This window comes from Annulohypoxylon maeteangense (genome assembly GCF_022496945.1).
Source record: "Annulohypoxylon maeteangense strain CBS 123835 unplaced genomic scaffold GGS22scaffold_13, whole genome shotgun sequence".
NCBI lineage: Eukaryota > Fungi > Ascomycota > Sordariomycetes > Xylariales > Hypoxylaceae > Annulohypoxylon > Annulohypoxylon maeteangense.
Window position 1 is genome coordinate 873,154 of NW_025953260.1, and position 26,212 is coordinate 899,365.

A 26,212-nucleotide genomic window follows, 5' to 3' on the forward strand; every position below is an offset into this window, starting at 1 on the left:
GTGTACCTCCCAAGTATCTGCAGCTTTCCTAAATGTGGCTGCGTGGCTGAATAAATGCTATACTGTACCTGACATATACACGTGTAAGATAACTCGCAGACAATGGATCGTATAACAATATCGATTTCGTTACATATAAACAGGCAAGTTTAACGCCTCTAATCCATATATACAAGTGCATCTCAGAGGGCAAATCGCCCCGGAACAGTTTGGTTACTGCCAACGCCAACCACACCTAGAGTGTCATAGGAAGATGTACGCGCTTCACCGTGTGTGCGGTGTATCCTGATCGTCAAGGCATGTCTCACTTCTCACTTCATACATCCATTCCCTCCCATCCATTCGTTACTTCAAGTTCAGTGTACTCGGATGATTCCCTACTCGTCATCCACGAGCTTCTTATCATCCCATGCTTTTTTAGCCGCCTTAGCTAGAACATCCATGTCCCCGCTCATCTCGCACATGCTCCTGAAGTTTCCATTCTCATTCTGTAGAAGTTCATGTGGGTGGCCATATTCAACAACCGTGCCGTGGTCCAATACCAATACTTTATCATAATCAACAATCGTAGCGAGTCGATGAGCGATCGTGATGATCGTGCTCTTCAAATCGCGAATCGTCTCCTGGATCTTTGAGTCCGTAGCGTAATCGATCGATGCAGTGGCCTCGTCCATCACTAATACGTTGGGGTTCTTGAGCATAGCACGAGCTAGACAGAGAAGTTGTCTCTGGCCCTGGGAGAGGTTCGAGCCCGACTCCGCAACGGGGGAGGACAGATCAAGGAAAATGTTCTTGTTCGTGGTGGGTGAAGAGGGGCTAGTCGGCTCCTGGGAGTCCTGAACCTCGCTGTTCTCCGCCGAAGATAAAAGGGAGCGGGTAGTTGACGGGAGTGTTTCGTTCGGGCCAATAAGCTGAACTTTCTTGAGAGCAGCAAATATTTCCTCGTTAGTATAAAGGTCAAAAGGATCAAGATTGGTTCGGATGGTTCCGGTGAAAAGAGTCGGATCCTGAGGAACGATAGTAATAGCTTCTCGAAGATCTTGTAGGCCAATCGAAGCAATATCAATATCGTCGATCAAAATTTTACCACCCTCTGCTTCTAGAGCACGGAAAATTGCTAAGGTGAGAGAACTCTTTCCAGCACCAGTTCGTCCCACGATGCCAACCTTTTCGCGCGGTTCAATCTTGAAACTAACATTCTTCAAAACGGGGTCCAGTTCCTTGCGGTATCTCGTAGAATAATTAATGAATTCAACACCCCCATGTGCAGGCCAATCCGGGGCAGGGCGGTTCTTTTCGTTAATTGGGGCAGCTTCCTGTTCTACATCGAGGTACTCTTTAACACGTTCGACAGAGTTCATATTCTGTTCGTTCATCGCGTATAATCGTACCAGCCATAGGATATTCTCGGAGAATCCAATAGCGTAGCTCAGGGATACACCCGCAGAACCGGCATCAATCGTTCCTAAGCTTAAAATGACAAAGACACCAGCGAAAAATGCTACAAAATCACCCAGAAGGTCCGTTCGAAACGCGAGCCACCTATTAGCAGCCCAGAGATAGATGAACGGACGAGCCTGCGTGTTGATCCTGGTTAGGTTCTCCCGGATAAACCGTCGCTCATCGCCATAGGCACGAATAGTGGTAACGCCAGAGAGCGTCTCGCCAAATTGTTGGAACAGGGGACTCCTGTTTACTGACTCGAGTCGCTTGAGATCTCTGGACGCTCGAAGATAGAACATGCCGACCAGGATATATAGACCGGTAATGAAAACGCCAGCGACAAGAAATCCAGGGGTTATAGCTGCAATAAGTACCACGGTGATTAGTATGCCCATAGCACAACTCATAACACCAATGGCAACAGGGGCAACCTCCTGGTCGATGGCCTCGAGATCTTTGCTGAACCGGTTCATTAACTGTCCGAGTGGGGTAACATCAAAGAACTTGAACTTTGCCCTAGCCACAGCAGACATAAGTCTGTTGTGAAGTTTCCAAGATGCTGTGAGAGACCCAAAGAATAGCCAGAGATCACGAGTTAGAGCCATCGCCGCACCCGCAAATCCTATTAACGCAAGAACGGTGAGATAATAGTCTACGTTGACTTCCGGTACATCAGAAGCTGAATAGTCTGCGGGTTTGATAAAAGACATGTTTTTGATAGAGCTTGTGACCGACGCAAAATTAGCCGAAGATAACCAAGAGCTATAGGCCAACTGGGAGGATATGCTGAGCTCCGTTCTGGACATAGATATGCTTTCGCGACCCAATGTGTACTGGTTGGCCCATTCTTTAATCCAAAGATTCGAGGCGACTGTGCTGAGCTGTTGACCGCCAAATACAACCAGAGCCACGACCCAAAACCACCAGGCGCCCATAGCTCGAAGGTAGAGGCTGATGACGGGCCACTTAACAGCACCCGTGGCTTTGGTTTCTTGCGGGGGAGTTCGCTGCGGTTTCTCTTGCTTATTACTGGAATTCGCGCTCGTCGTACCGTTCGTGCCATTCGCGTTATGATCAATAAGGGTCTGGTCACTCTCGTCGCCGACGCTTGATGGTACTCGAGATGGAACGCGCGAAATATCAGATGAGCCAGGTCGGGATTTAGTTCGAATCTCTTCGCCCAGTTTACCGGAGGCGATCACTTCTTCTGCTGTTCCCTGTGCATCTACCTTTCCGTTGTCGAGTAAGACAACATACTCAGATAAAGGCGCGCAGAGTGTTGTGTTATGCGTAATCAGAATGCAGGTGCGGTTCTTCATCAACTCCCCTTTGATACACTTGGTGAAAATCCATTTAGCGGTATGCGAGTCAACGGCGCTCAAACAATCATCCATCAAGACGTGTCGGGAATTCGAATATACGGCTCGTGCTAGGGATATACGTTGCTTTTGTCCACCAGATAGAGTGATACCATTTTCTCCAACCAAGGTCTCATCGCCGTTGTCTAGAATTTCGAGATCTCGCTCTAAGGCACAGGCTACTAGGACATCTTTGTACCGTTTCTCATCATATGTTGCGGAAAACAAGATGTTGTCTCGAATGTTTGCGTTGACTAACCATGCGGACTGGGCAACATAGGCACAAGTTTCGGTCAGACCTGAAGCGGGATCTGGTCGGACGTCCTCACGACTACGACCGCCAGGTAGGTAAACTTTGCCCTTGGTCATGGTCATTTCACCAAGCAGGGCCATCAGCATTGAGGTCTTTCCGGATCCTGTAGGGCCAGCGATAATGTTGAGTTTGCCAATCATGAATTCCACGCTCAAATCGATGAGGCGGAAGGCCATTGATCCATCGGCGGCGATCGCGTCTTTACCGCCCCAGATAAACGTCGCGTCCCTGAAACCGATGACCTTGTTGCCATATTCGTCCTTGTTGTCAGAACCTAACTGCTCATACTTCTCGGTTTCATCCTCGTTTAAGAACTCTTCGACTCGATCAACCGAAACCTTCGCCTCTTGAATATGAGCAATCATGTCTCCGAGTTGATCCAGGGGTACTCTCAAAAGCATAAAGAGAGAAATGGCGGTGAATGCGACGGATGGGTATAAAGGCTTATGCTCTACCTTGGTGTAGACCAAGAAAGAGAAAAACGTAATGAGAACTGGCACCGTGTTCCAAATAGCAACAGCGAGCGCCCATATCATATAACGGTTTCGCAGCGCGCTCAGCTCGGTACGCCTCTTCTCGTCAACAATATCACTGAAACGCTTCTCCCAGGCAAAATACTTGATAATCCGAATGCTCTGAAGAATCTCGTTTGTGGTGTGGATGCGTTTGTCCGTAGCAGCCATGATCTTACGCTGTGTGTAATTAAAACCTTTAGCTAATAGGATATTAATCGGCAAGAGGAAAACCATGACGATAAGACCCGGGATAGCACTGAGACCCATCACTTGGTAAAGTAGAGCAATGGATACGAATAGCTGCGAGGGAGCGGCCGCTAGTAGAAAATGCAAGTATGAAGTGCACTCGGAAATTTTGAAACTGTCGACCGACATCAGGTTAATAATTGTCCCCAAGTTTGCTTGCTCATCAGCACCTTTGGATGCGTCCTCCTTGGCGGCATTACCATTCTGGACACCAGCTGCCTTGTCTGTTTTCTTCTTTAACCTAAAGAATCTCTTCAGTTTATCGAGCTTCGTCTCTTTCGCAGCGTCTGTATTCCCAAGGACGGTGTCTTGCCCACTTGCTGCCTTGCGCCGCAAAGCTTTAGCATAGATTTCGCCAATAATAATGGAACGGATTTGAATGCAAATCTTCCGGCCAATCCACAAGGCCTGGCCATCAGCAATAGAACGAACAAGATCAGCAAGGGGAAGCAGGATAACATAGAGCCATAACACATTCCTCGGGGCATTAGCCGGCATCTCTACGTATTCAAGGATAGCCTTGAGAAGAAGTGTCGGGGCAAAAGTGAGAAGACCACCCATGGTAGCCCAGACACACTGGATAACGAGCAGGCCTTTGAAATATTTAGTCAGGTGCAAGGCCAGAGACGTCGTTTTCTTGACCTGGCGATAATTTGCCAGCACCGTCGCTGCCTTATCGCGCGGCAGGAGGTTCCACACATGCTTAATCTCGAGGGGTTCTTTGTAACCTTGCCAGAGCATAGGGTCGATCCAGGAGAAAGTTAGCAGGGAGAGAACCGAAGCCAAAGGTTCACGCGACGGTTCAATCTTCCCTTCCCATTCCATAACAACAGTCTTATTGCCCTTTCTAGTGTTTAGAGCTATCCCAAACAGGAGTGTCGTTAGACAAAATTCGACAATGATCAGGATTTGCGCAAGTCTAGAGCTGGCATGGACGAGGACGGATCGAAACACGATAAGAGTAAAAAGCCACTGGAAGCCATATATAGAAGCGGTATGATTCCAAAGTCGCGGGATTCGCCATTTGGTGTTTCCCAGAAACAGTCGAAGCGTTGCGAGGATAAGGACGTAGATCCAAGAAACCAAGCCGACAATCGCTGCAAGTTGTCCGTGTCCATTGTAAGTATCGGTGACAAGGGCAACAACGTTAACAGCTATTAATCCGCATATCGCAACCTCCTCAACCACAACTAATAAGTCCTGAGCAGGTGGGGTGTCGGCCTGGACGATGGAGCCCTTAGAAGTGGTTTTGATAAGCGCAAGGCGGCCGCCGCCGCTCGGATTGATAGATAATCCTTCATCGTCGTCGGTGCTTATGCAATCCTCCTCTTCCGGCGGTACTTCTGTGTGATCTCGATGATCGGGTATTTGATCGTAGCCGTCGGTGCGTTTTAACCTAACATTCCGGTAGATAGTCTGAAGGAGAAGATGAAGTAGCGATAGAGATATTAAAGCAAGCGGGAAAAGGATCTGCAGATAACTATAAGCCGTTAGTAGGCGAGACACACACTAAGAGATGGATGGGAACACAGAAAAAAATAACAAGACCGATACTTGTGTTTACTTACTCGGATTGAAAACAGGTGGTGAAGTCATCAGTCCGCCATATCGGCCATGAACACGAGGCAAAGCTCATATTTCTTCTTCTTCTCCCCAGCCCCACTCGCGAGAGTGGTGGTAGTCGTTTTGATGATATCACCAGACTGAAGAAATCTTAGACCGATATCTGTAGTCAATTGATAGAAAATTGAAGACGATGCTCGGTGCTACTCCTCGCAGCGACCTGAGACTTTTTTGTATAAGGTAAAGACTAGCAAACCTAGGAGAGTATCTGTTATGAGAAGAAGGGAAAATAATTAGAAGGAGGTGAAGAAGATAACTAACTAGGTGCAAACTCGGGAATATCTGGGGGGTGGAGAGAGAGAGAGATAGCATAAAAAGTCGCAGAGATGATGGAAGGAAGAACATAGCGCTACTACAGTCTAGGTACAGGTAGTTACCTACCTAATGTAACTTCCCACAGTGGGGCGCTGTCGTTTAGTAGGCTAGCACGTTCCCACACTAATTATACGACTAATACTCAGGCGCAACCTACCACCGATTCACTCGGATAGTACGCGTTAGATGTACCTTCCAAGTACCACGGTATAATACCATGAGGACCATGGTGGGGGGCAGAGGCGTCGCAGGTGATTCTTTTCTGTCGCGGTGTACAGCATGGCCGGCATTGACGGTGAGCTTGGGAGATGCAGTGACGACTTGCCCACGGTACATACATCCCCAGGGCTGGGGCAGGTTCAGACCGCTTTCTAGTCGCTATGGTAATGCAGAGAAATATTCGGTAACTTCCAGCCACGAGCAGCTCGGTTCCTGATAGCGGACCCAACTAAGCCAACCTTAGTATTCTTAGTTTGACTAGCACGCGAAAGAGCCCCACTATGCCACCTTGAGCAAGTTCAGGTTCTGCAATTCCGAATGCAGATACCGCATATAGTATGTTACACGGGGTTTTTTGTGTAAATCATTTCCAAGATACGTGGTAATGTCCAAAGTCACAATGTTACACCCATTCGATGTCGCGTCTTCGTTCAAAAAGTTAACAAACAACTTGGAAAATGGTCAATACGTTTTAGTCCAACGTAGGCAGATATAGTTTATGAGATTTCATGTCAAGAGTCTAGGTGTTTAAATACTCCGAATTGTAACATGAAGGCTTATTAATTACCTACATATATTCCGGAATACATCTAGTATTTATATTGGCACGCCACTTAAATACTTCATGTACCACCTGATCTCGAATGTTTCCCTGTCCTGGTGATATCATTATTTGCAATTGGCCCCCGATTGGGTGGGCATGCCAATTATCGCATACGTGTAACATCAAACATGCGTCTTACATATGAATGTGGGGAGCCAGATGATCTATGACCGGTATAGATGAATTTTGATCAATGCTTTTTCTAATCCTATCGCCTATACCTATTCATCAATGGAGCTATGCATCCACCGAATAAAAGCTAAATATGGCAAGGCTTACTTGCCCAGTATAAAACATCAGACCGACTAACTCATTTGTCAGCGCGATAAGTGTGTGACTTCGTAACTTTTTAAGTAATAAAAATCGATCGGAAATTTCAATGTTACCTTGTATCTCTTTACATACTAGGTACCTAGCAGCTACCTACCTTCTGGAAGCCAGGCTGCCTAGAATCTTACAGAGACTATATATTTCCGTTTACTTTATAAAGATAAAGATAAATGAAAGTCGCTTAACATCCTATGTACATACCTACCTATGTACATAGGTACACGTTGTGACTCACATAATAAAGGACCGAACGTGGAAGGAACCTGACAGATAAGTTATCTGCCCCGAGTTCCTGGGCGAATTCTCCAACTAAATTACTTTAGTGTTGGACATGCAGATGAGAGGGGTCTGTTTAACTCACCGGTTCCGGTCCCGCGATGCTACGGTGCTTATGCGGGGGGGTGAACCACCAGTTTCCCGACATGCATTGCATGACACTAAGAACCAATCGACTCTTCTAATTGGTCCTTCCACCAATGAGTATCCATAGAGGCTAGAGATAACCTATCAACTTTCCTACCAACCAACCAGCCTACCAAATTGCCAGCTTGCCAGCCTACATACATATATGCCTACACTGCAATGTATAAATACAGGTTATACAGACGATACCGACGATGCATGACGGTCTCGAAGAGGGTCTCGCCTCATGTTTAGAAATTCATTTAGTCTGATTCGTCATCTTATATGTAACTTCAACCGCCCTTACGTCTGTACCCTTATTAATATTTCACAGTGCAAGCCTGAAGCCTTGCTTCAAAGTCATATATAGGTATGTAATGCACGGCCACCCTGCATATCTAGCCGGATTTCGGAAATTGAGGAGTACCAGGTAAACTTTGACCTCTGCTTCCACTTATGTGGCACGCCTATCTTTTGGCCGGCATCTTCATGTCGGACACCTTGAGTACGATCTGCTCGTCGACCGGAAAACTCTTCGCGTAATGAAAAGAGTCCCTGCGTGATCACGAATTTGTTACGAAAACGAAACTCAAAACTACTGTATACTCTCAAGGCAGACAAGTAGACAAGCTACTTGCCCAGATATACTTGATTCTAGACCAAGGGTGCATAGATCGATAGGCAGAAAATGATCAAAGTTCCCGTCTTGGTGGTGTTGTGTCCCTTCAACGATCCATCGTTGATATCACATGGATACTCATTTTCGATGGCTGCAGAAAGATGATGTTTCTTGTTTGGAGCTGCAGATTCAAGCCGCCACCAGTGAGCCCCATGACCCTCAGAAAACTAGCCGAAATTCATAGCCGGCTAGCTCTAGACGTCTCATGTTGGAATGAAAATGTCCCAGGTACTTTGAGGGTGGAGAATCGAGATGTAGGAAGGACAAAGACGCCAAATGTAAGCCAAACAGACTAAGGTATGCTCCTAAAAGTTTTCATATGTGCATAGCACATCAAGTTATAGATTATTCCATTAGTCAAAGTTTCAAGGTCAAATCAAACTACAGATTACCACTCTATGTGCTCTACCCCTTGGCTACTGTAGATTAGAAAGAGGGATACAGCTTCACATGACTTGGAGCGCCAGACCCTGATTGGAATGAAGCTACATATAAATAATATGTGATTCTGTGTACCAGCAATGCTCTATTTTACAAGCAGATCTCCGCGGATCGAATCGAGCTTTCATAGGTGATCAGGTATACCCCCTCTTAATCCTTGGTGGGGGCCTACTGCCAGTTAAGGGGGTATAAATAAGGACTTTGCTCAACTACCTAGGTACCCAATAACTAAACGGGCATTTGAGGAAACTTTAAAGTAAATTTCAAGAGGAATATCACTAGGTATTTATTATCTACCTAACAATTGACAAAATAATAGTCATCGTCTAAAAAGTCCCAATGGTAGGGATACCTACTGGACCTAATATAGGATAAGATACTTGAAGCATCGAGATACGGGCGTAATATATATAGTTTGAATGTACCCTAAAACGATTTGTAGCATTATATTCGACTACTACTCCAATGATACCGTTTGTAGAATCCTGTATATCACATTGTACATAGTGTGAATATTTCCACTAGAGTTAATCATGCCATAGATTGGTCCTCATCAAAGCCGAAATCCAACGATGTCGCATTTTAGGCTTTCTCAGTAGGAATATTCCAAGCTTGCATGTAGTCTTCTTTTGTCGTTGAAATGGCCAATGAACGTCGAATGTGTAGAGGTTGGGTTGCAGGAGTAACTAACCGTAAGGGGCTACCGAGCCTAACATCAATGGTCTTGTGTCTAACCCCGTCTCTCTAATCCTCACGTAGCTACAAGCAATCTTGAAATTAAACGGTCATCGAGATGAGTTTCGGGTTTGGTATTGGAGACTTTATCACAGTGATCGAACTTGCTGATAAGGTCCGGAAACAATTTGTTAATGCCCCGGGCGAATTTGAAGGCATCTCGGCCGAGTAAAATCCCCAATTGCCTCATAGTAAACATCTGTTGACCATCCACTAGAGTCAGAAGCCTTACCATCATTCTTCGAGACGTCGATGTGGCCTTGTCCGAATACGAACCTGACGAGAAACAGAAGAAGGATCTCCAGAATATCGCTAGTGGCTGCCAGAGCGTTCTGAATGACCTCGAAAAGGCATTGGGTAAGTATAGCGAGTTAGCTTCTAAAGAAAGGGGTATCAACAAAACTGCAAAAAGGGTATGGAAGAAGTTAACATGGGAACCTGACGACATCCGCGATCTTCGTGGTCGTATCACATCAAATATTACGTTACTAAACTCTTTCAACCAGCAATCTACGACTACTAATGTTGTAAAGCTGGTAAGAAGGCAAGACTATCAGGAAAGTCAAGAAATCCTTGACTGGATCACTCCCTTTGATTATGCCTCTCAACATGCCGACTTCGTTAGTCGGCGACAACCAGATACCGGGAAATGGTTTCTCGAATCCCAGGAGTATCAACTCTGGATGCGAACTAAGAAGCAGACCCTGTTTTGCCCAGGAATTCCCGGAGCGGGAAAGACAATCCTTACTTCCATCGTGATAGATGATGTTTCTGATCGATTTCGGGATGACCTGAGTGTTGGTGTCGCATACATTTACGGTAGTTTTCGGCGAAAGTCTGAACAGAGAACTTCTGATCTGTTGTCAAGTTTACTTAAACAACTTTCTCAACGCCAATCGTCCCTTCCAGATTCTGTCAAAGACCTCTACAATAGGCATACTAAAGAAAGGAGGCCACTCTCTGAAGATCAAATATCAAGAACCTTAGGAAATGTTGTATCCTTGTATTCAAAAGTTTTCATTATCATCGATGCGCTAGATGAATGCCAGGCGTCTGATGGATGCCGAGCAAAACTCATATCAGTGATCTTCGGTATACAAAAGGAGCACGATGTAAACATCCTTGTGACATCTAGGTTCAACCCCGATGTTGAAGATAGATTTGCTGGTTGTGCCTCTCTGGAGATCCGTGCAGGAGAAGACGATGTCAGCAGATACCTAGAAGGCCACATGGAGTTGCTACCGATTCGAAATCCGGCGATAGAAAAGGAAATATTAACCACCATCCCTGAAATAGTCGATGGAATGTAAGTTTTCATAAAACCTATATTGATTAAGAAGTGAATAATTAAATCGTATTCAGGTTTCTACTATCACAAATCTACTTTGACTCCCTAAAAGCCAAGACAACACCCAAAGCAATCCGAAAAGCATTGAGAGGCTTTCAGAGAGAGAACCAAGAGCCAGGGGAAGACAAAAAGTTGCAAGTCCTAAGCCAGGCATACGACGATGCTATGGATAGAATCAAAGGACAAGGACAAGGGTTCAAAGACCTTGCGTTCCAGGTTCTAATGTGGATTACCTTTTCTAGCAGACCTCTGACTACTCTAGAACTTCGACATGCTCTAGCTGTTGAAATCGATGAGGAAGAATTTGACGAAGAAAACCTTACTACAGTCGAGCTGATGGTCTCTGTATGTGCTGGATTAGTTACCATTGAGAAAGAGAGCGGCGTTATCCGCTTGGTTCACTACACAACGCAAGAATACTTCGATAAAACACAAGGCCAATGGTTCCCAGAAGCGCAACTTACGATAACAAACATCTGCCTTGCATACCTCTCTCTGCCAAATTTTGCGAGTGGATCTTGTGAAACTGAGGAAGAAATCAAGCAACGACTTGAGTCAGCCCCTTTTTACACATATGCTGCTAGATACTGGGGCCACCATACTGAACTTGTGCCAAAGAATCAGTACCAGGAAGTGTTATCCATAGTCTTAACATTCCTTGGAAAACCTGCTCATACTGAAGCATCAAGCCAGGTATTGCCGGACCAAAGCTCTGACTTGAAGGGAGTGATTGGAATACATCTAGCCGCATACTTTGGCCTCGGCGAAGCACTCAACCTCCTTATAAATACGGAGAATATTGAGGCAAAGGATAGCCAAGGAAGGACACCGTTATTCTGGGCAGTATGGCGCACACGCGAAAATGCTGTGCAGATACTATTAGAGAAAGGTGCTGATGTCAACAACAAGACCAATGATGGGAAGAGTATACTTTCATTGGTAGAAGAGATATATAGGACTGACATTATATACATGCTGCTACGACGCCAAGAAGGAAAGGGTGATTTTGAGAGCTCTGTAGATCGCGAGTTTGAGATAGTGCACGGTCGTGAAGTGATATCTCAACTACTACGGGATAGGGGTGCTGAGATCTAGGTTGGGTTATTAGAGGTTTTGGTAAAATAGGGGTAACTGCGACGTAAATATTTCTATAGAAGATATTTATAATGCCATATATGCAGTTATATTATATTATGGTTACTAGGTAACCGGTGTGTACGTTTGCGCTTTCATTCATTTCGTACTACTACACATGAAAATGATGTGGGTCCATCACGAGGATTGTCATCGCTCAAGGGAAAGTTACCTATTTTTTTTTGCACAGTGATCATAGTGACTACAGCAACCATGCAACGCCGTGACATGAACATCTTAACCGTCTGCCTAACCACACTTGCAAAATAAAAATTTGTACAAAGACAATCTTTTGTGAATTCCATCCAAGAGCTCACATTTCCACCCGCAACACAGTTTCTCAAATTCGGCGGAGTCAAACATCCACAATCCAACCAAAAACGTATTGACGAGAACTCACGCGAATCTTCAAATACACTCACACTGATTACTCACGACTATCATCGGCGATCAATTCCACCATGCCGAACCACTCCAGAACTAAAGGTAAATAATACTACCTATCCAAGTCAATTAATAAATCCATTCCGGGAATACCTACTAACAGGAGCACAGATGCAGACGCGGGAGTGAAGCGGCAGGAGCCGAGATTCGTCTGGTTCTGGTCAGTACCAACCGCCGTCACCTTTTTCCTAAAATTCATCGAATCTATTTGTAGTATTGGATATAAGCTGACACCCTCGATAGTTGCTGGTGCGAGTCGGTTCGCCACAACGACGAGCTCCCTTTACAACACTCCAATCCCAGTTCCGCCCTCTTCTGCCTCCGTACGGACGGCGGAGTCTGCGGACATCAACGATGCTCGAACTGCATCAAGGCTACGGTTTAGAAGGAATGGATTATACATGGTTTTCTCGGACTTGACCTTGGAGACGATAGAGGCTTAGGATAATTCGGGAGGAGGATAAAAACACTAGCATCGATGGACCAACGTGCTAGTGGCCAGGTATATGCGCGCGTGGAACTTGGGCATTATAAGGATCATTTTGTAATCGAATGATACCGCCCACGTGGTGCAGAGAATAGCAAAACCTGGAATAAAGCCAGTCTCAGACCTCCTACACCCACGACTCATCAATAAAAGCCGTCTTCGGTGACGTATCTGATTAATCCAATCCAATAACTAGCCAATAGCTTCCCGGTCTGGTAAGTAAGCTGGTAATCGGTCGGCATTGAAGCTATTTAACTGCCACATATAGCAATTTTAACGAAAGCGCGCCGTTAGGGCTTCTGATTGAAGGAGGAAGTTAATTGAGGTGTTTGAGGGCAGAAGGGAGAATAGATAGATCTAGCGCGTGATTCGACGACGGCTAGTGCGAAGAGCGTTCGGTATTCGCCAGATCGAGAAGGTGGCCTGGTCCGGAGCCCTGCAATGTAGCGCTGATCGCTCATCAGTGGGGAAGAATCGCGGCGCAACATCCTCGTTCACATGATAACGAATCAGCCAGTCTCTTTCGCCTCTCCCCTGACCCCAAGTCCAAACGCAAACAGAAACCCTTTTCCAAGGAACGTTAAATCTTTAAAAGGACGTCTGTCTGTCTCCGGACCTCGACTTGGAAAAATGGATGTACTACAGCAGCTTCCGTCAACATGGCATCTATTCGCTCTTTAACCGCCGGCTCGCTGACCGTGCTGAGTCTAGCACAGGCCGTCCTCGGCGGCGCTCCCAAAACATGCGCCAGCACGACGGAGCTATCGTGTCATAACTCGACCACGGTAGCCGACTTGTGCTGCTTCAACTACCCCGGTGGTTCGCTCTTACAGACGCAATTCTGGGACACAAACCCGGCCGTCGGACCGGATGACTCGTGGACGATCCACGGTCTCTGGCCCGACCACTGCGACGGCACGTACGATGCAACATGTGACAAGAGCCGCGCCTACACCAACATCTCCGACATCCTCAAGTCGTCCGGCGACAACGATCTCCTAACATACATGGAGACGTACTGGCTGCCAAATGACGGCACAGGGGAGACGTTCTGGGAGCACGAATGGGGAAAGCACGGAACCTGCGTATCGACGCTCGAGCCAAAGTGTTTCACAAACTACCAAGCGACGGAGGAAGTGCACTACTACTTCAACACAACAGTCAGCCTATTCAAGTCGCTACCAACCTACAAATGGCTCGCCGACGCCGGCATAACGCCCAGCTCAAGCAAGACATACAAGCTGTCTGACATCCAAGCCGCACTCTCCAAGAACCACAACGGGGAAACCGTGTACATCGGGTGTTCCAGCAACGCCATCGAGCAAGTATACTACTACTTCAACACCTACGGCTCAGTCGCCAACGGGCAATTCGTCCCCACCAGCCCAGACAACAGTGGCTCTGGCGGGTGTCCCAGCACAGGGGTCAAGTACCTGCCCAAGAACGGTGGGGGTTCAACGCCCACAACCACAACATCTCCCCCCACGTCCACAACAACAACAGGTGGTTCCTCGCCCACCGCGACCGGAACGTTTTCCGGGAAGGGCACACTGAACGCCGTAACCGGGGGCTCGACAAAAGGCTGCATAATCAGCAGCGGGAAATGGTACACGACAGGGACCTGCGCGACCTTCACGGCGACTTCGTCAGGTAGCGGGTTCACGCTTAAATCCAGCAAGGGGTACTGCACCGTATCCGGGGGCTCTTTAACGTGCTCTGCATCGACGACGAGCGCGGCGGCAAACGTGTTTGCCGCGGACGGGTCGAGCTTGGCGAATACGGCCGGCAACGACTGGTACGCCGATTCCGTGCCCAGTGGGTCGACGCAGGGCACCGTGTACTCCGCGAAGGGCTCGCACGGAACGACGCTGCAGATACAGTGGGTGGCTGCATAAGCCCGGTAACCTGGGATTGGGTACCTACCTATGTATACCTAGGTATATATGACATGTACATATATTCAGTGTAAATATCGTATCGCGTCTTTTCCGAAGATACTCGTTTTCGTCGAAACTGAGGTCGTGATAGCATATCCAATAAAGAAACGTGAAAATGATTCCTTTTTGGTGTAGTACCTGTTTCAGCACAGTTGAAGCACCGACTCCTACCTGTATAGGATTGATCTAGTGGTCTATAAATAACTGAAAAGATGAATGTCAGTAAAAAGATACCATCCTGTGGGGGATTGCCTTATATTACCTGCCTGAGTAAGTATATAAGCCTCCTCAGGATACCCGGAATGCACAAGACGCACATGAACAACCCAAGGCGGGCTTAGCGAGTGAACTAGTAAAATATGATATACATGTTATGTTTTCGGGGTTACTACTATATGTAAACTAATACACTCTTCGTCCCAGGGCCCCCTCATAAGGACACCCGACGAGAATGACCGCAGACCGCCATTGATGCATTTTCCAAGTTTCGCCACGCCCCGGTGAAGAATCCCCATGAACTTTTACTTTCCTTAGGTATTACACGTAGCGTGAAATAATTGCACTTTTGACATTGCGCCGTCGTAGCGGGTTAATTAGGACTTATGATCATAAGCATAGGGTGTTTATCCCATAATCATCCCCTTCATTCCAGCAAGATCGCCTTCTTTCGCGGCGATTTCAAAGTAGCCGTAGATGATACTAAATTTGAGTTAGCATGATCTTATATACATACATGTATGGTGTTGTATAGGTAGATACTTACGTGACGGCAAGAAGTGTACCAGTGCCGGAGCCGAGAGCTCCCATGAGATCACTGGCGACCGAAAGCGCACCGATGCAGGCACCGCCGAAAGCGGCAGCCGTGGGAATAATGCGCTTCAGTTCCTTGTACATGCTCTGGTCACGGTGGCCAGCCATGACGAGACCTTGGTCCTTCAGCTGCTTGGCAACGTCGCGAGGGCTGGAGCCAGAAACTTCGATCCAGGTCTTAGAGAAGATAGCACATGCGCTGAGCATGTAGGTAATGTATACCGCGGTGTGGATGGGATCGAGGACGGCGTCGCGGAAGTTGAGCGGGGGGGACATGTAGTAAACTAGGCCGGAGATGGCGGAGAGCTGAGCGGACCCTTCCCTAGCTTCCCAGACACCGAACATGCGGACGAGGAGGTTCTCGGAGAAACGAGAGTAGAGCATTTGGCTGATAAGGAAGATGTTGGAGGAGAGAGCGGATTGTAACATGATGGGCATGTTGGAGGTGTAGAACAGACGAACGGGGTAAGAACCGCGGGCACCTCGCTGGCGGGAAGACTTGACGGGGATTTCGACGCGGAAACCCTGGAGATAGATAACGGCGGCGAAGACGAGGAGAGTGGCGAGGAGGTTCATGATGTTGGGAAGGTTCTGGCGATAGAAAGCCTCCTGCAGAGCGCGCTGCTTGTTAGGCCACGTCATCAACAGGTGGAAGAGGGCAATGACGGCTCCTTCGAACTCAGGACCACGACCGGTGTTGATCGAGGTCGGGGAAAACGCCTTCCACATGATAGACTCGCAGATGTTGGTAGCGATGAACAGGGAAATACCACTTCCAAGACCGTAGCCCTTCTGTAGGAGCTCATCGAGAAGGATGACGATCATGCCAGCGACGACGAGTTGCAGAATGAGAAGGAAGACGATACCAGCGCCGAGGTCAGAGGGAGGACCGTAAAGACCAGTGAAGACGTAGACAGTGGCGGTACCGGCAGAGAGGATAAAGGCGAACAGTTTCTGGGCAGTCTGGTAGAGCTCACGATCGGACTTGAGGTCAAGGTTGACGTCAATCATGTGAGTACCGGCAAGGAGCTGGAAGACCATCCCCGAAGAGATAATTGGCGTAATACCCAATTCCATCAGCGTTCCTCGATTACTCGCCATCATCATTCGCAGCCAGTATAGAGGGTCGGAGGTGTCGGAGGACACGATACCATAAAGCGGCATCTGACTCATGACCAAGAAGATCAGAAGTGTGAGACCTGTCCACATCAACTTTTGGTTGAAAGGAACTTTGGTCTCTGGTTGTTGAACCTCGGGCAAGAATGCCACGAAGGGCTTGACAAGGTCGAGAAACCGCACTGATGAAGATCATGTTAGTCATGTCGAGACTCAATGGCAACCGATACATAGTCGCGTCGCGATCTTGATCCATCAATAGACCAAACCTGAGGGACAGGAGTACTGGGAACTAGGTAAATAAGGTCATAAACTTACAGCTACTCATCGTGACAACGTGACAACGTGACAGAATATAATAGGAATAAAGGAGAAAGGAGAAGGTAGAAGGGAAAAATAGATTAAAAATGAGCGACGAAAGGCCCTCTTGTTGATGTAGAGGTTGTCGCAATGTTTTGTCTCGAATCTCGAATTAAAAGGAGAGAGGATTTGGATTTGGTCGCAGGAACAAATCTGGCTTCAAAAAATTATTGAGCCCCAAATTGCAAATTGAACTATGTGTCCATTATGCGATAGGTGGATTGGGTGGGACAGAGTGGAGCAAAATCTAGCTTAGCTTTGACGTCACGTGCCACTTACCTCTGATACGTGTAATTATCAATTGATCCTCAGTGCTTTCTCGAAGAGACAGGGATACGCCAAAAACCCATTTCGGTGGGTCTTTTGAGGGACCCTTACCTGCACTTGACTCAAAATGGAAGCTTCCCCAAAGAATTGAGTTAGCGACCCCAGCTGCCCAGTCAGCCCGTACCTAGCAGCCTAGGTACCTAGGACTAAGCTAGACTTGCAAAAGATTTGAAGCTTTGTTAATTTAGTTAAAAATCTGTAGCTGACAAACCCGTTCAAATCTCACTTAGAAAGCATAATAAGTAGATTTGAGTATTCCAAATGACGAAATCCTAATTCATGTTTGCATTGAGACAACACTCTCTGCCCTTTTCCCTTAGAAATGTTCTAAGAATGACTACAGCATGTTCTCCTAAGGAGCCTCTTGTGGCTATCCTGGGGACGACAGGCACAGGTAAATCAGATGTACGTTACTTCCTTCGTCGAATCTATGAATCATATATTGATATTCGGCGTAGCTTGCGGTAGACCTCGCACTTAGGTTCAATGGCGAGATCATCAACGCCGATGCCATGCAGATGTACAAGGGATTGCCGGTTATTACAAACCAACTTCCGCCCAAGGATCAGCGAGGTGTTCCGCATCATCTCCTGGCAGCGATTGACCCTACGGAGCCAACATACACTGTTGACATCTTTGCGCGGGAAGCTACTAGGCTCATTCGCGAGATTCGAAGTAGAGGGAAGCTTCCTATTGTAGTCGGCGGTACCCATTACTATATACATGCACTACTTTTTGATGATCACTTGGTGAGTTCCCGGAGCGTTGATGACGATAGCTCGCAACATCGTTCCCAGGAAGAGAATATATTACAATTCCCAATCCTGGACGGACCAACTGATTTGATATTGGAACGTCTTCGGGAGGTGGATCCTGCCATGGCAGATCGATGGCATCCTGATGATCGACGCAAGATCAAACGATCCCTCGAAATATTTCTCACCACCGGTAAACGGGCATCGGACATATATGCTCAACAGAAACAAGTTAAATCGTTCTCTGGCTCAGCACGTGGCTCTTGGCAATGCCTGATGTTCTGGGTGTACACGGACCCCGATGCATTAAAGGAACGGCTCGATAAGAGAGTAGATAACATGTGCGGAAATGGACTAATGGGTGAGGTGAGAAGCTTGCACGAAAGCCGACGATTACAATCCGAGCAGGGTGATGGTGTGGATGTGACCCGTGGGATATGGCAATCAATCGGGTACAAACAGATGGAACCTTTTCTTGAAGCCGAACAAGACGGGTCGAGTCAATCTAAGAAAGACAAGCTGAAAGATGCCGGCCTGGAAGAGATGAAGATTGCAACAAGGCAGTATGCTAGATATCAGTTGAGATGGATCCGAACCAAGTCTATTCCGGCCTTCAAAGATCACGGGGCGATGGATTATTTGTTCTTATTGAACAGTTCTAATGCTCATAACTTCTCGGCTGACGTTCTTGAACCTGCGGCTAAAATATGCACCGGATTCCTCAACGGGCAGCCTTTGGCCAAACCAGCAGAAGTATCTAGCACAGCAAACCAAATTTTATCCGCTTTTGAGAATTTGGCAGCACCCTCGCCGGTCGCTCTGAAAGTTAGAACTTGCGAAATTTGCAATATATCTCTCCAGACTGAGGATCAATGGGAGAAGCATATCAAGGGGCGAAAACATCGTCGTAATCTCCAGGGAAAGAAAAGGACTGCTTTAGTGTGTCTTGATCCGGGTGAGAAGTTTCCGGAAGGGCAGCTGGAGAACTTGCCTACACTTCATACAATATAAATATAAATATAAACTTTGACGATGTCGCTATTATGAATTTAGCGGTTAGTAGATGACGAAGCGAATCAGTCCGTCACATACCGAGGTCCATATAAGTACCTAGGTAGGTGTAGTACCTAGAATTTATGCATCTAAATATATCTTTATACTTCTTATAATCATTAAATCAACATCCTATGCATTGAACCATAGTTTGCTTATTCCCAATATATCCAGGAGAAGTTTAGCGGGTTTCAACACAGTCGTTTGATTGGTTGAATTTAAATTTCCCAGCCGGATCATCCTACAGAGCGGGGGAGGACCTCGTCAAATTTAAGATATGCATTAATTACATAAGTGATATATCATCCCACATTCATTCTTTTTCATCTTTGGCAGTATTCATTGAAAGGTCTCGTCTTCCTCGGTTCTTACTGTTGATGGCCAACATGAAACCCATTACTCATATTTCGCGGGGTTTTCTAAGCACTAGGAATCAGCATGTAATCTCCGGCATCCCTAATCTAGGCCACCGTCTTGGTCGAACTACAACTCATCAGTTTAGTACCATTCAATATGGATCTGCTCCTTGGTTCAAGAGGTGTAGAGTAACGACTCAAATGGTCAGCAGTAACAAAAGAAGGTTGTCAAATCGGTCGGAGCTAGAGGGGGTAGCAGAGCCGGTGCCAACAAAAGAGAAGCCTGACATGCAAATCGAATTAAACAACGATGCCTCAGTTAACGTTGTTCGCATGTCACAAAAGCCACAAATCTTGAGTCGGCATTGGCTGCGAGACTCTTGCAATTGCAACATATGCGTAGACCCCGACTCCGGACAGAAGAATTTCGGCACTTGCGATGTCCCAACTAACCTTCCCATTGCCGAAGCCTCAGTTACTGAGGATGGAGGGCTTGATATCGTATGGGAAAATGATTTCCTAAGCCAAGGAAACCATACGTCCCATTATGCAGCAGCTCGGATCGCCCGTGATGCTAAACCCAAATCCATTCCGACCCCGAGGTGGGTTTTGTGGGACAAGGAGATCATTGAAAAGGATCTCTTGGTCGTTGACTACAACGAATGGATGGCGGGTGAAAGTGGATTTATTTCCGGGCTCCATCGACTCCATACTCATGGGTTGCTGTTTCTACGCAATGTACCACAATCCGAGGAGTCGGTTGTTTCCATTGCGAATCAGATCGGAAACATACAGGAGACATTTTACGGTAGGACTTGGGATGTGCGTTCAAAACCAAATGCAGAGAACGTGGCGTATACGAGCTCTTTCCTCGGATTACACCAGGACTTACTCTATTTATCTCATTCGCCCCGCATTCAACTCTTACACTGCCTTGAGAATACGTGTGAGGGCGGAGACTCTCTGTTCAGCGATGGTTATAGAGCTTCCTCTCTAGTTCGAATTGCAAAAAATTCGATGTTAGAGCATCTATCTTCCAGGCCTCTTCGGTACGCATACACCAAGAACGGGCATTATTACCAAAATTTCCACCCTGTTCTTCACGAAACGGGCTTAACTGTCCATTGGTCACCACCATTTCAGTCCAGCGACCAGGAATTGTTTATAGGTAGAACTTCTAAAACCTATCTCGAGTGGCTAAAAGCTGCAACGACGTTTCGACACCTGCTCGAGGATGAACAATGGGTGTATCAGTATAAGATGAAACCAGGCGACTGCGTGTTGTTCGATAACATGCGCGTCCTCCACGGGAGAAAGCAATTCGATACTGCTACAGGTGGTAGGCACTTGAAAGGGACATATATTGCAAGGGAAGTATATTTGAGCAAGATGAAGTGTTTATCCGCCCAACTGATGGCATTAGAAGAGGGGACAACTGAGCTACCGATGATGCAGGCTATCAAGTTTAATGATAAGTACAAAATCTGGGACAAGACTTTGAGTATCGACGAGCTCAAAACGTCTGAGGACGGCTCGAATAAACCACCAATCACCAAGTATTTGATAGGACGTACTAAAAAAGGGAAAAGTGCGCGGTTATAAGCTGGCCTGGCAATTAGGCCTACCAGACTGAGGGATAGGAATAACAGCTTGCCTTATTCACCATTTCTCTCCTTGATTATGATAGAGGATTATACTCTTAGTTCACGTGCTAGGAATTAGGACATTAAAGTTGTATGCTTAGTTCTATCGTGTGATGTGTATTGTATGTAGGGTACGTACCTAAGCATGCGATCATTCGCACTCCATATCCTTCGGTGACGCCGCTAATTCACAAGAGGGATGATTTCAATTTGATTAAATTTCAACGGAAACTCCTAAAGGCATTCCGTCCAAGTTAAGCAAATCAAATAAATCACGAGGTAATGATTCCTACTTATTCATTCGTTATATTGATGAATTCATCAGGCTTAGTTAGTCAGCACACTACAAACATTGAAGGATCCCGAACCCCTGAACCCCTGAACCGCAAAGAGCCACAAATGTTGCACGACAGTCTCTAGTGCGACATAAGTATCCGTCATAACACATATGATATTTCAGAATATCTCACTGTTTATTATCCCTTCTGTTCCTTTCGCGCGCCCTCAACTACACATAGTTCCTTGATTCTTGGTAGTAGCACATACTCAACATCGAAGTCTTCTCCATTGGACTTGCCTCGCTTGAGCATAGCAGGGAAGACAACGACCATGCTTCCCATATCTGGTGCGTGACGGGTTTTCGCATGTATCTCGTCGCGATCGTCTTGGAAGTTCCATGACACTCCGGCCACCTGCAAGCTGATGATCTTGTCCAGCTTTATTGCGTCGTCTATTATGCTACTGACTTCGCTATCGTATGCCTGATCCGACAGCGCTTTGGTAATCTCCAGGATATCATGTAAAACCCGATCCTTTGTCTGTTGATTATGGCTCAAATCTTTTTCGGTCATGGATTGGGAAGTTAGTGTCGCTGTTGTGGCGCGCCACATGTGAAGTTTCTGGTCTCCAGTTCTTTCTGGCAAGAGGGAAAATCATGTTAATACCTGAATATAAATGTAGGATCTAGGATCTTCACTTACCGAAGTTTAACTGTTGCCATAATTGGCTAAAGCCCCTTGAGGCACACCCAGCCCACAGGAACTTATTGAAAATAAAGACTGTGAGCATTTTCCATATGAATGCCTGGATTATTGCTGGGCAGTTCTCTCGAGATTTGAGATATAATTTAAAGTCTTTAGGCATGTGATTCAGCAAGAAAGACCTGACCTGAATCCCACTCCCTTTGGCTGGATCACTGAAGTATTGGATGGCGAAATTGCGTATGTTGTACTGTAATTGCAAGGCCATATCTTTGAACTCTTCATCGGTGACTTTGTTGAACCCCTGAGATTGAGAGAGCATCTGGTCCAACTGGTTGGCTGTTCGCTTCCATTTAGTCTGCATAGCCTTCAACTTGCTGTTCAGCTGTTGGATTTCATTCTCTGCTTTGGTGCGGGCCTGGTATTCTTGTTCAGTGCTGTGGGCGAGGGAATCTATGGCTGCGTTGTGTTCGTCAATTGAGACAGTATTTGGTTTCGATTGTGTATCCTCGGAATCCGTGTTAACCCCTATATCCCGTGTCTCTGGGCGTTTTGTGGCAAGTGCGCCGTCGCCAAGGTCGATCGAGAAACCAGTCGGACTGTCTGGCGTGTGTCCATAGGCAAGGGCTTGATCATTATCTACATAGTGTTTCGCTTTAGGGCGAACTATCAGTGTCCTGGTCTGCTTGAAAATTTTGTTGGGAAACCATGATTTTTTCCACACCATTATGAAAATATTCACAAAAAAAAGTAGAGTTTGAGTGCAAATAGACATCAGAAAACCAAAGTCTAGAGTGATGTAATACAGAGTAAGATATGAGCACTAGAATCTTTGTTAGTAAGTAGATATGTACAGATGAGCTGGATTTATTGAATAGGCAGGTGACATGGAGAATAATATTTTCCATGACTACTCGATTATATTGACCACTATTTTCATAAAAGATGGCCAATAGTTCAACTAGGCTGGTTTTACACTGCATGCCGTATAGCATCGTGTTGTAAGAAAGCGCACTGTGGGTTATCTGACTTGTCAAAGAGTCAATATTTCGAGACCGCGCTCCAGAGCGAAACACGACATCAGGCGATAAACGGGGTTGACGAGGCATTAATGCCTGACAAGAATTGCTGGTTATCAAAACTGGAAGATATAGAAAATATTACGAATGTTCGTCATTGGTAGCCTCGCGTGTTTATGTTTCTTAAATTTGGGGCCACGCATGGCCGGTGTTATGAATATGGTTGCGTTGTTGGCGATGAGGTGGGATGTAATTCGTCCACACATGCCTCGGCGGCAGAATTGGGCAGCACAGTACCAAACTTATACATCTAAGGATCTAGTAACAAATGCGGCATGTGACCTTCCCCAGATACGTGATGGATCGAGTAAATAAGCTACATGTACTAAGCATGAAAATAAGGGTTTCGTTAGAGACAGTGCCGAAAAATACGATTGTATTCGTATCTAGATTTCTTCCTGAGTACTTACCTACCTTCGAAGTAGGTATGTATTCATTAACATATGATCTTGAACAGGTACATAGATGTATATAATTCTATGCGCTCCAGCTACACTTGTCCGTCTAGAAGTCTATCAAATCTCCAGCTTGAAATGTATTGTTGTATAACGTAAACACTCATTCTATTCTCATTATGTCATCTCGATTTTGGACGCCCGGGTTGGTGCGACGGCCAAGGGAATCTGAGGGGTCCTTTTATTTCCGAGATCCTAGCGATAATGAATGTGATACTGAAGCAAGCGATCCGGATCTTCAGGATGACACGATGGTCATCGGGATAGATTTTGGAACTACCTAGTACGCGTATTCGGAGTTCATTATTTAGTATCACCATCGTAGTAAGACATTGCTGACTCGGTGAACAAACAGTTCCGGAGCTGCTTGGGCTACCGCTGCTGACTTTGAGGCCCACCAGATCAATCTGATTACTTCCTGGCCGGGAACAGGGCGAGAGGAAGGCAAGGCCCCTACCGAGCTTTGCTACGAGGATGGACAAGTCACTTGGGGCTATGATGTCCCTCCTGATTCCGACCCACTCCGTTGGTTCAAGCTGTTGTTATTAAAGGATGAGGATCTTTCGCCAGAAATTAGATCCTCGGACTACATTCTCAGAGGACGAAAGATGTTGCGGGAGAATGGGAAAACAGTGGTGGAACTCGTCGCAGACTACCTTCGAGGCTTCTGGGATCATATCATTCATGAGATAACGAAGGCCCGAGGCCGGGGAGTTATCGATGCCCTTCGATTCCACGTGGTTATAACTCTTCCAGCCATTTGGAAAGGATATGCCCGAAAGGGGATGGAAGAGGCTGCCAAGAAAGCTGGCATCCTCAACGAGCGTGATGCCGGTGATACAACCTTGAGCTTCGCCCCAGAACCGGAGGCTGCAGCACTTAGCACACTGTGCGAGCCAGGAAGGCGGGTTAATAAAGGTGATGTTTACATCATCTGTGATGCTGGTGGCGGCACTGTTGTTCGTGGCCCCTCTCTAGATACACTGAGCTTGAGCTAATTTCATAGGATTTAATTAGTTATGAGATCGAACAGGCCAATCCACTTGCTGTGCGTGAAGTAGCAGAAGGAGTAGGTGAGTGTTATTCTCATGATGATTTGAAGGAAATACCACTGACGATGATCCCTTCATAGGAGGGCTTTGCGGTGGCATCTTCATCGACGAAGCGTTCGAACAGATTTGCAAGAACCGGCTTGGAATGGGTTGGGGTCGCCTAAGCAAAGCAGGCGTCCGAGATGTAATGAAGGGCGAGTGGGAACAAGCTATCAAACCACAGTTCAAGGTTTTAAACAGCAAGAAAGAATACATTGTGTCGGTCCCAGCTGAAGCTTTCCTCACCATATCCTCTCAAACAGATACCAGCCGTCTGCCCTTCATCAAGAGAGGGCGCATCCATTTCAAAGAGTATCCACCCCTCTCTATATAACGCGAATTCTCCCCACGAAACTAACATATATAGATCTGACTTACAGAAAGCATTTACCACTGTATTTGCCAAAATCGAGAAGCTCATCGATGGGCAGATAGACTCTGTGAAATGGAAGGGCTTAAATGCTACCGTAATATAAACCCAGCTCCATAAAGCTGTGATATTAACTAATAGTATCTTAGGGCATCATCCTTGTGGGTGGACTTGGCTCAAGTCCTTATCTATACGAGATCCTCAGGACCAAGTATACGAAACAAAATATCCAGGTTTTGCAGTCTGGTGGCATAAGACCGTGAGTATCCACACGTTAAGTAATTATGAGCATGGCTGATAGATACTGGTTAAAAGACGAACGGCCATAAGTCGGGGTGCTGTCTTCAAGGGATTCATTAATAACAGGGCCAATATGGACGACGCCCGTCGAGAAAAACTACCCGTCCCCCCAATCGCCGTTACCTCGACGATCTCGAGGGCCAACTTCGGAGTCGAATTCCTAGCGCCTTTTGAAAAAGGTAAACACCTGGAAGAAGACAGAGTATGGGACTTCGACGAAGATGTGTGGATGGCACGCAATCAAATGCATTGGTATTTGAAGAGGGTCTGTATAAGACGATGATTTTCTTTGAACTCAGTGTTAACGTTGATTTAGGGCGATGATGTGACTAAGTGCAACCCCGCCCGGGCTGAATGGTATAGGACGTTCCAAACGGGCTTCAGTAAAACGATGTGTACGGAAGTCTATCAATGTACGGAAAAGCCGGCCCCGAACCGGCATGTCAATACGGTATCGACCTTGTGCAAGATTGAGTGGGTTCCAGACGTTTCCTGGGAAAAGTTAGAGTGGCATACAAGCCTTACCGGGAAGAGATATAAGAGACTGGATTATGCGCTAGAGTTCAAACCTCTGGGAGCCACAGCGGAATTCACAGTATATATTGATGGGCGGAAACAGCAAGGAAAGCGATCAGTCGTCGCAATCCAGTATGACAGTTAAAGATTGAGGCTATGTCCCATTGTCGGTATATCAACCTGGATTAGTTAGGTATGGAGGGAGAAATTGTATGTGCATCACCTGGATCGGTCGTTTTTTGGTACTTAGCAAGTACTCGTATTCCTGCATTGCAGGATATGGATGTTTGGTTGCGAACTCATATTGTATTGATAGCCGTTAGTAACTACTAGGTAGGAAGTTTCAAAAAGAGGATGAATGTTTCGCAATTAGTTAACCAAAGATGAGATTATGTTTATGTAAGTATAATTAGGTAATCAATTTTTGG

General features: G+C 46.4%; 9 protein-coding genes across 9 annotated transcripts; 6 read left to right on the top strand and 3 right to left on the bottom strand.

Annotated features, from left to right (window-relative positions):
• Nucleotides 1-107: 107 nt before the first annotated feature.
• GGS22DRAFT_168300 (P-loop containing nucleoside triphosphate hydrolase protein) lies at nucleotides 108-5,801 on the bottom strand. Its single transcript, XM_047962124.1, has 2 exons — nucleotides 5,444-5,801; nucleotides 108-5,355 (listed from the first exon to the last, which is right to left on the bottom strand). Exons 1-2 carry the CDS (start codon nucleotides 5,509-5,511, stop codon nucleotides 378-380), a joined length of 5,046 nt encoding a protein of 1,681 aa, XP_047817099.1. The 5' UTR covers nucleotides 5,512-5,801; the 3' UTR covers nucleotides 108-377.
• A 3,452-nt stretch (nucleotides 5,802-9,253) lies between these two features.
• On the top strand, nucleotides 9,254-11,753 carry GGS22DRAFT_195456 (uncharacterized protein). The gene is made up of 3 exons (XM_047965670.1): nucleotides 9,254-9,391; nucleotides 9,441-10,529; nucleotides 10,586-11,753. Exons 1-3 carry the CDS (start codon nucleotides 9,282-9,284, stop codon nucleotides 11,664-11,666), a joined length of 2,280 nt encoding a protein of 759 aa, XP_047817100.1. The 5' UTR covers nucleotides 9,254-9,281; the 3' UTR covers nucleotides 11,667-11,753.
• Nucleotides 11,754-12,166: 413 nt separating this feature from the next.
• On the top strand, nucleotides 12,167-12,592 carry GGS22DRAFT_190582 (uncharacterized protein; the record flags this gene model as incomplete). The annotated part of the gene is made up of 2 exons (XM_047964997.1): nucleotides 12,167-12,191; nucleotides 12,261-12,592. The coding sequence occupies 2 exons, from the start codon at nucleotides 12,167-12,169 to the stop codon at nucleotides 12,590-12,592; spliced, it is 357 nt and encodes a 118-aa protein (XP_047817101.1).
• Nucleotides 12,593-13,038: 446 nt separating this feature from the next.
• GGS22DRAFT_38118 (ribonuclease M) lies at nucleotides 13,039-14,543 on the top strand. Its single transcript, XM_047966946.1, has one exon. The coding sequence runs from the start codon at nucleotides 13,296-13,298 to the stop codon at nucleotides 14,529-14,531; it is 1,236 nt and encodes a 411-aa protein (XP_047817102.1). The 5' UTR covers nucleotides 13,039-13,295; the 3' UTR covers nucleotides 14,532-14,543.
• Nucleotides 14,544-14,918: 375 nt separating this feature from the next.
• On the bottom strand, nucleotides 14,919-17,028 carry GGS22DRAFT_168307 (SecY subunit domain-containing protein). The gene is made up of 3 exons (XM_047962125.1): nucleotides 16,818-17,028; nucleotides 15,337-16,681; nucleotides 14,919-15,272 (listed from the first exon to the last, which is right to left on the bottom strand). The coding sequence occupies exons 1-3, from the start codon at nucleotides 16,825-16,827 to the stop codon at nucleotides 15,197-15,199; spliced, it is 1,431 nt and encodes a 476-aa protein (XP_047817103.1). The 5' UTR covers nucleotides 16,828-17,028; the 3' UTR covers nucleotides 14,919-15,196.
• A 491-nt stretch (nucleotides 17,029-17,519) lies between these two features.
• On the top strand, nucleotides 17,520-18,952 carry GGS22DRAFT_180819 (tRNA isopentenyltransferase; the record flags this gene model as incomplete). The annotated part of the gene is made up of 2 exons (XM_047963805.1): nucleotides 17,520-17,591; nucleotides 17,645-18,952. The coding sequence occupies 2 exons, from the start codon at nucleotides 17,520-17,522 to the stop codon at nucleotides 18,950-18,952; spliced, it is 1,380 nt and encodes a 459-aa protein (XP_047817104.1).
• A 336-nt stretch (nucleotides 18,953-19,288) lies between these two features.
• Nucleotides 19,289-21,087, top strand: GGS22DRAFT_168311 (Clavaminate synthase-like protein). The gene has a single exon (XM_047962126.1). It carries the CDS (start codon nucleotides 19,372-19,374, stop codon nucleotides 20,950-20,952), a length of 1,581 nt encoding a protein of 526 aa, XP_047817105.1. The 5' UTR covers nucleotides 19,289-19,371; the 3' UTR covers nucleotides 20,953-21,087.
• Nucleotides 21,088-21,285: 198 nt separating this feature from the next.
• GGS22DRAFT_168313 (uncharacterized protein) lies at nucleotides 21,286-22,888 on the bottom strand. Its single transcript, XM_047962127.1, has 2 exons — nucleotides 21,974-22,888; nucleotides 21,286-21,909 (listed from the first exon to the last, which is right to left on the bottom strand). Exons 1-2 carry the CDS (start codon nucleotides 22,746-22,748, stop codon nucleotides 21,470-21,472), a joined length of 1,215 nt encoding a protein of 404 aa, XP_047817106.1. The 5' UTR covers nucleotides 22,749-22,888; the 3' UTR covers nucleotides 21,286-21,469.
• A 572-nt stretch (nucleotides 22,889-23,460) lies between these two features.
• GGS22DRAFT_168315 (actin-like ATPase domain-containing protein) lies at nucleotides 23,461-26,153 on the top strand. The gene is made up of 8 exons (XM_047962128.1): nucleotides 23,461-23,790; nucleotides 23,863-24,466; nucleotides 24,514-24,580; nucleotides 24,640-24,910; nucleotides 24,966-25,065; nucleotides 25,118-25,227; nucleotides 25,284-25,533; nucleotides 25,585-26,153. The coding sequence occupies exons 1-8, from the start codon at nucleotides 23,627-23,629 to the stop codon at nucleotides 25,927-25,929; spliced, it is 1,911 nt and encodes a 636-aa protein (XP_047817107.1). The 5' UTR covers nucleotides 23,461-23,626; the 3' UTR covers nucleotides 25,930-26,153.
• The last annotated feature ends 59 nt before the right edge of the window (nucleotides 26,154-26,212 follow it).

Excerpts from the sequence above, each read along its gene's own strand:
- GGS22DRAFT_168300 (XM_047962124.1), bottom strand. The coding sequence starts at position 5,511 with ATGAGCTTTGCCTCGTGTTCATGGCCGATATGGCGGACTGATGACTTC. Across the intron at positions 5,356-5,443 it reads ACCACCTGTTTTCAATCCGA|TTATCTGCAGATCCTTTTCC; the intron begins GTAAGTAAACAC and ends AACGGCTTATAG.
- GGS22DRAFT_195456 (XM_047965670.1), top strand. The coding sequence starts at position 9,282 with ATGAGTTTCGGGTTTGGTATTGGAGACTTTATCACAGTGATCGAACTT. Across the intron at positions 9,392-9,440 it reads TTTGAAGGCATCTCGGCCGA|AGTCAGAAGCCTTACCATCA; the intron begins GTAAAATCCCCA and ends ACCATCCACTAG. Across the intron at positions 10,530-10,585 it reads CCTGAAATAGTCGATGGAAT|GTTTCTACTATCACAAATCT; the intron begins GTAAGTTTTCAT and ends AATCGTATTCAG.
- GGS22DRAFT_38118 (XM_047966946.1), top strand. The coding sequence starts at position 13,296 with ATGGCATCTATTCGCTCTTTAACCGCCGGCTCGCTGACCGTGCTGAGT.
- GGS22DRAFT_168307 (XM_047962125.1), bottom strand. Across the intron at positions 15,273-15,336 it reads GGTACACTTCTTGCCGTCAC|TATCATCTACGGCTACTTTG; the intron begins GTAAGTATCTAC and ends ACTCAAATTTAG.
- GGS22DRAFT_168311 (XM_047962126.1), top strand. The coding sequence starts at position 19,372 with ATGGCCAACATGAAACCCATTACTCATATTTCGCGGGGTTTTCTAAGC.
- GGS22DRAFT_168313 (XM_047962127.1), bottom strand. The coding sequence starts at position 22,748 with ATGTCTATTTGCACTCAAACTCTACTTTTTTTTGTGAATATTTTCATA. Across the intron at positions 21,910-21,973 it reads ATGGCAACAGTTAAACTTCG|AAAGAACTGGAGACCAGAAA; the intron begins GTAAGTGAAGAT and ends CCCTCTTGCCAG.
- GGS22DRAFT_168315 (XM_047962128.1), top strand. The coding sequence starts at position 23,627 with ATGTCATCTCGATTTTGGACGCCCGGGTTGGTGCGACGGCCAAGGGAA. Across the intron at positions 24,467-24,513 it reads ATGCTGGTGGCGGCACTGTT|GATTTAATTAGTTATGAGAT; the intron begins GTTCGTGGCCCC and ends CTAATTTCATAG. Across the intron at positions 24,911-24,965 it reads GGGCGCATCCATTTCAAAGA|ATCTGACTTACAGAAAGCAT; the intron begins GTATCCACCCCT and ends TAACATATATAG.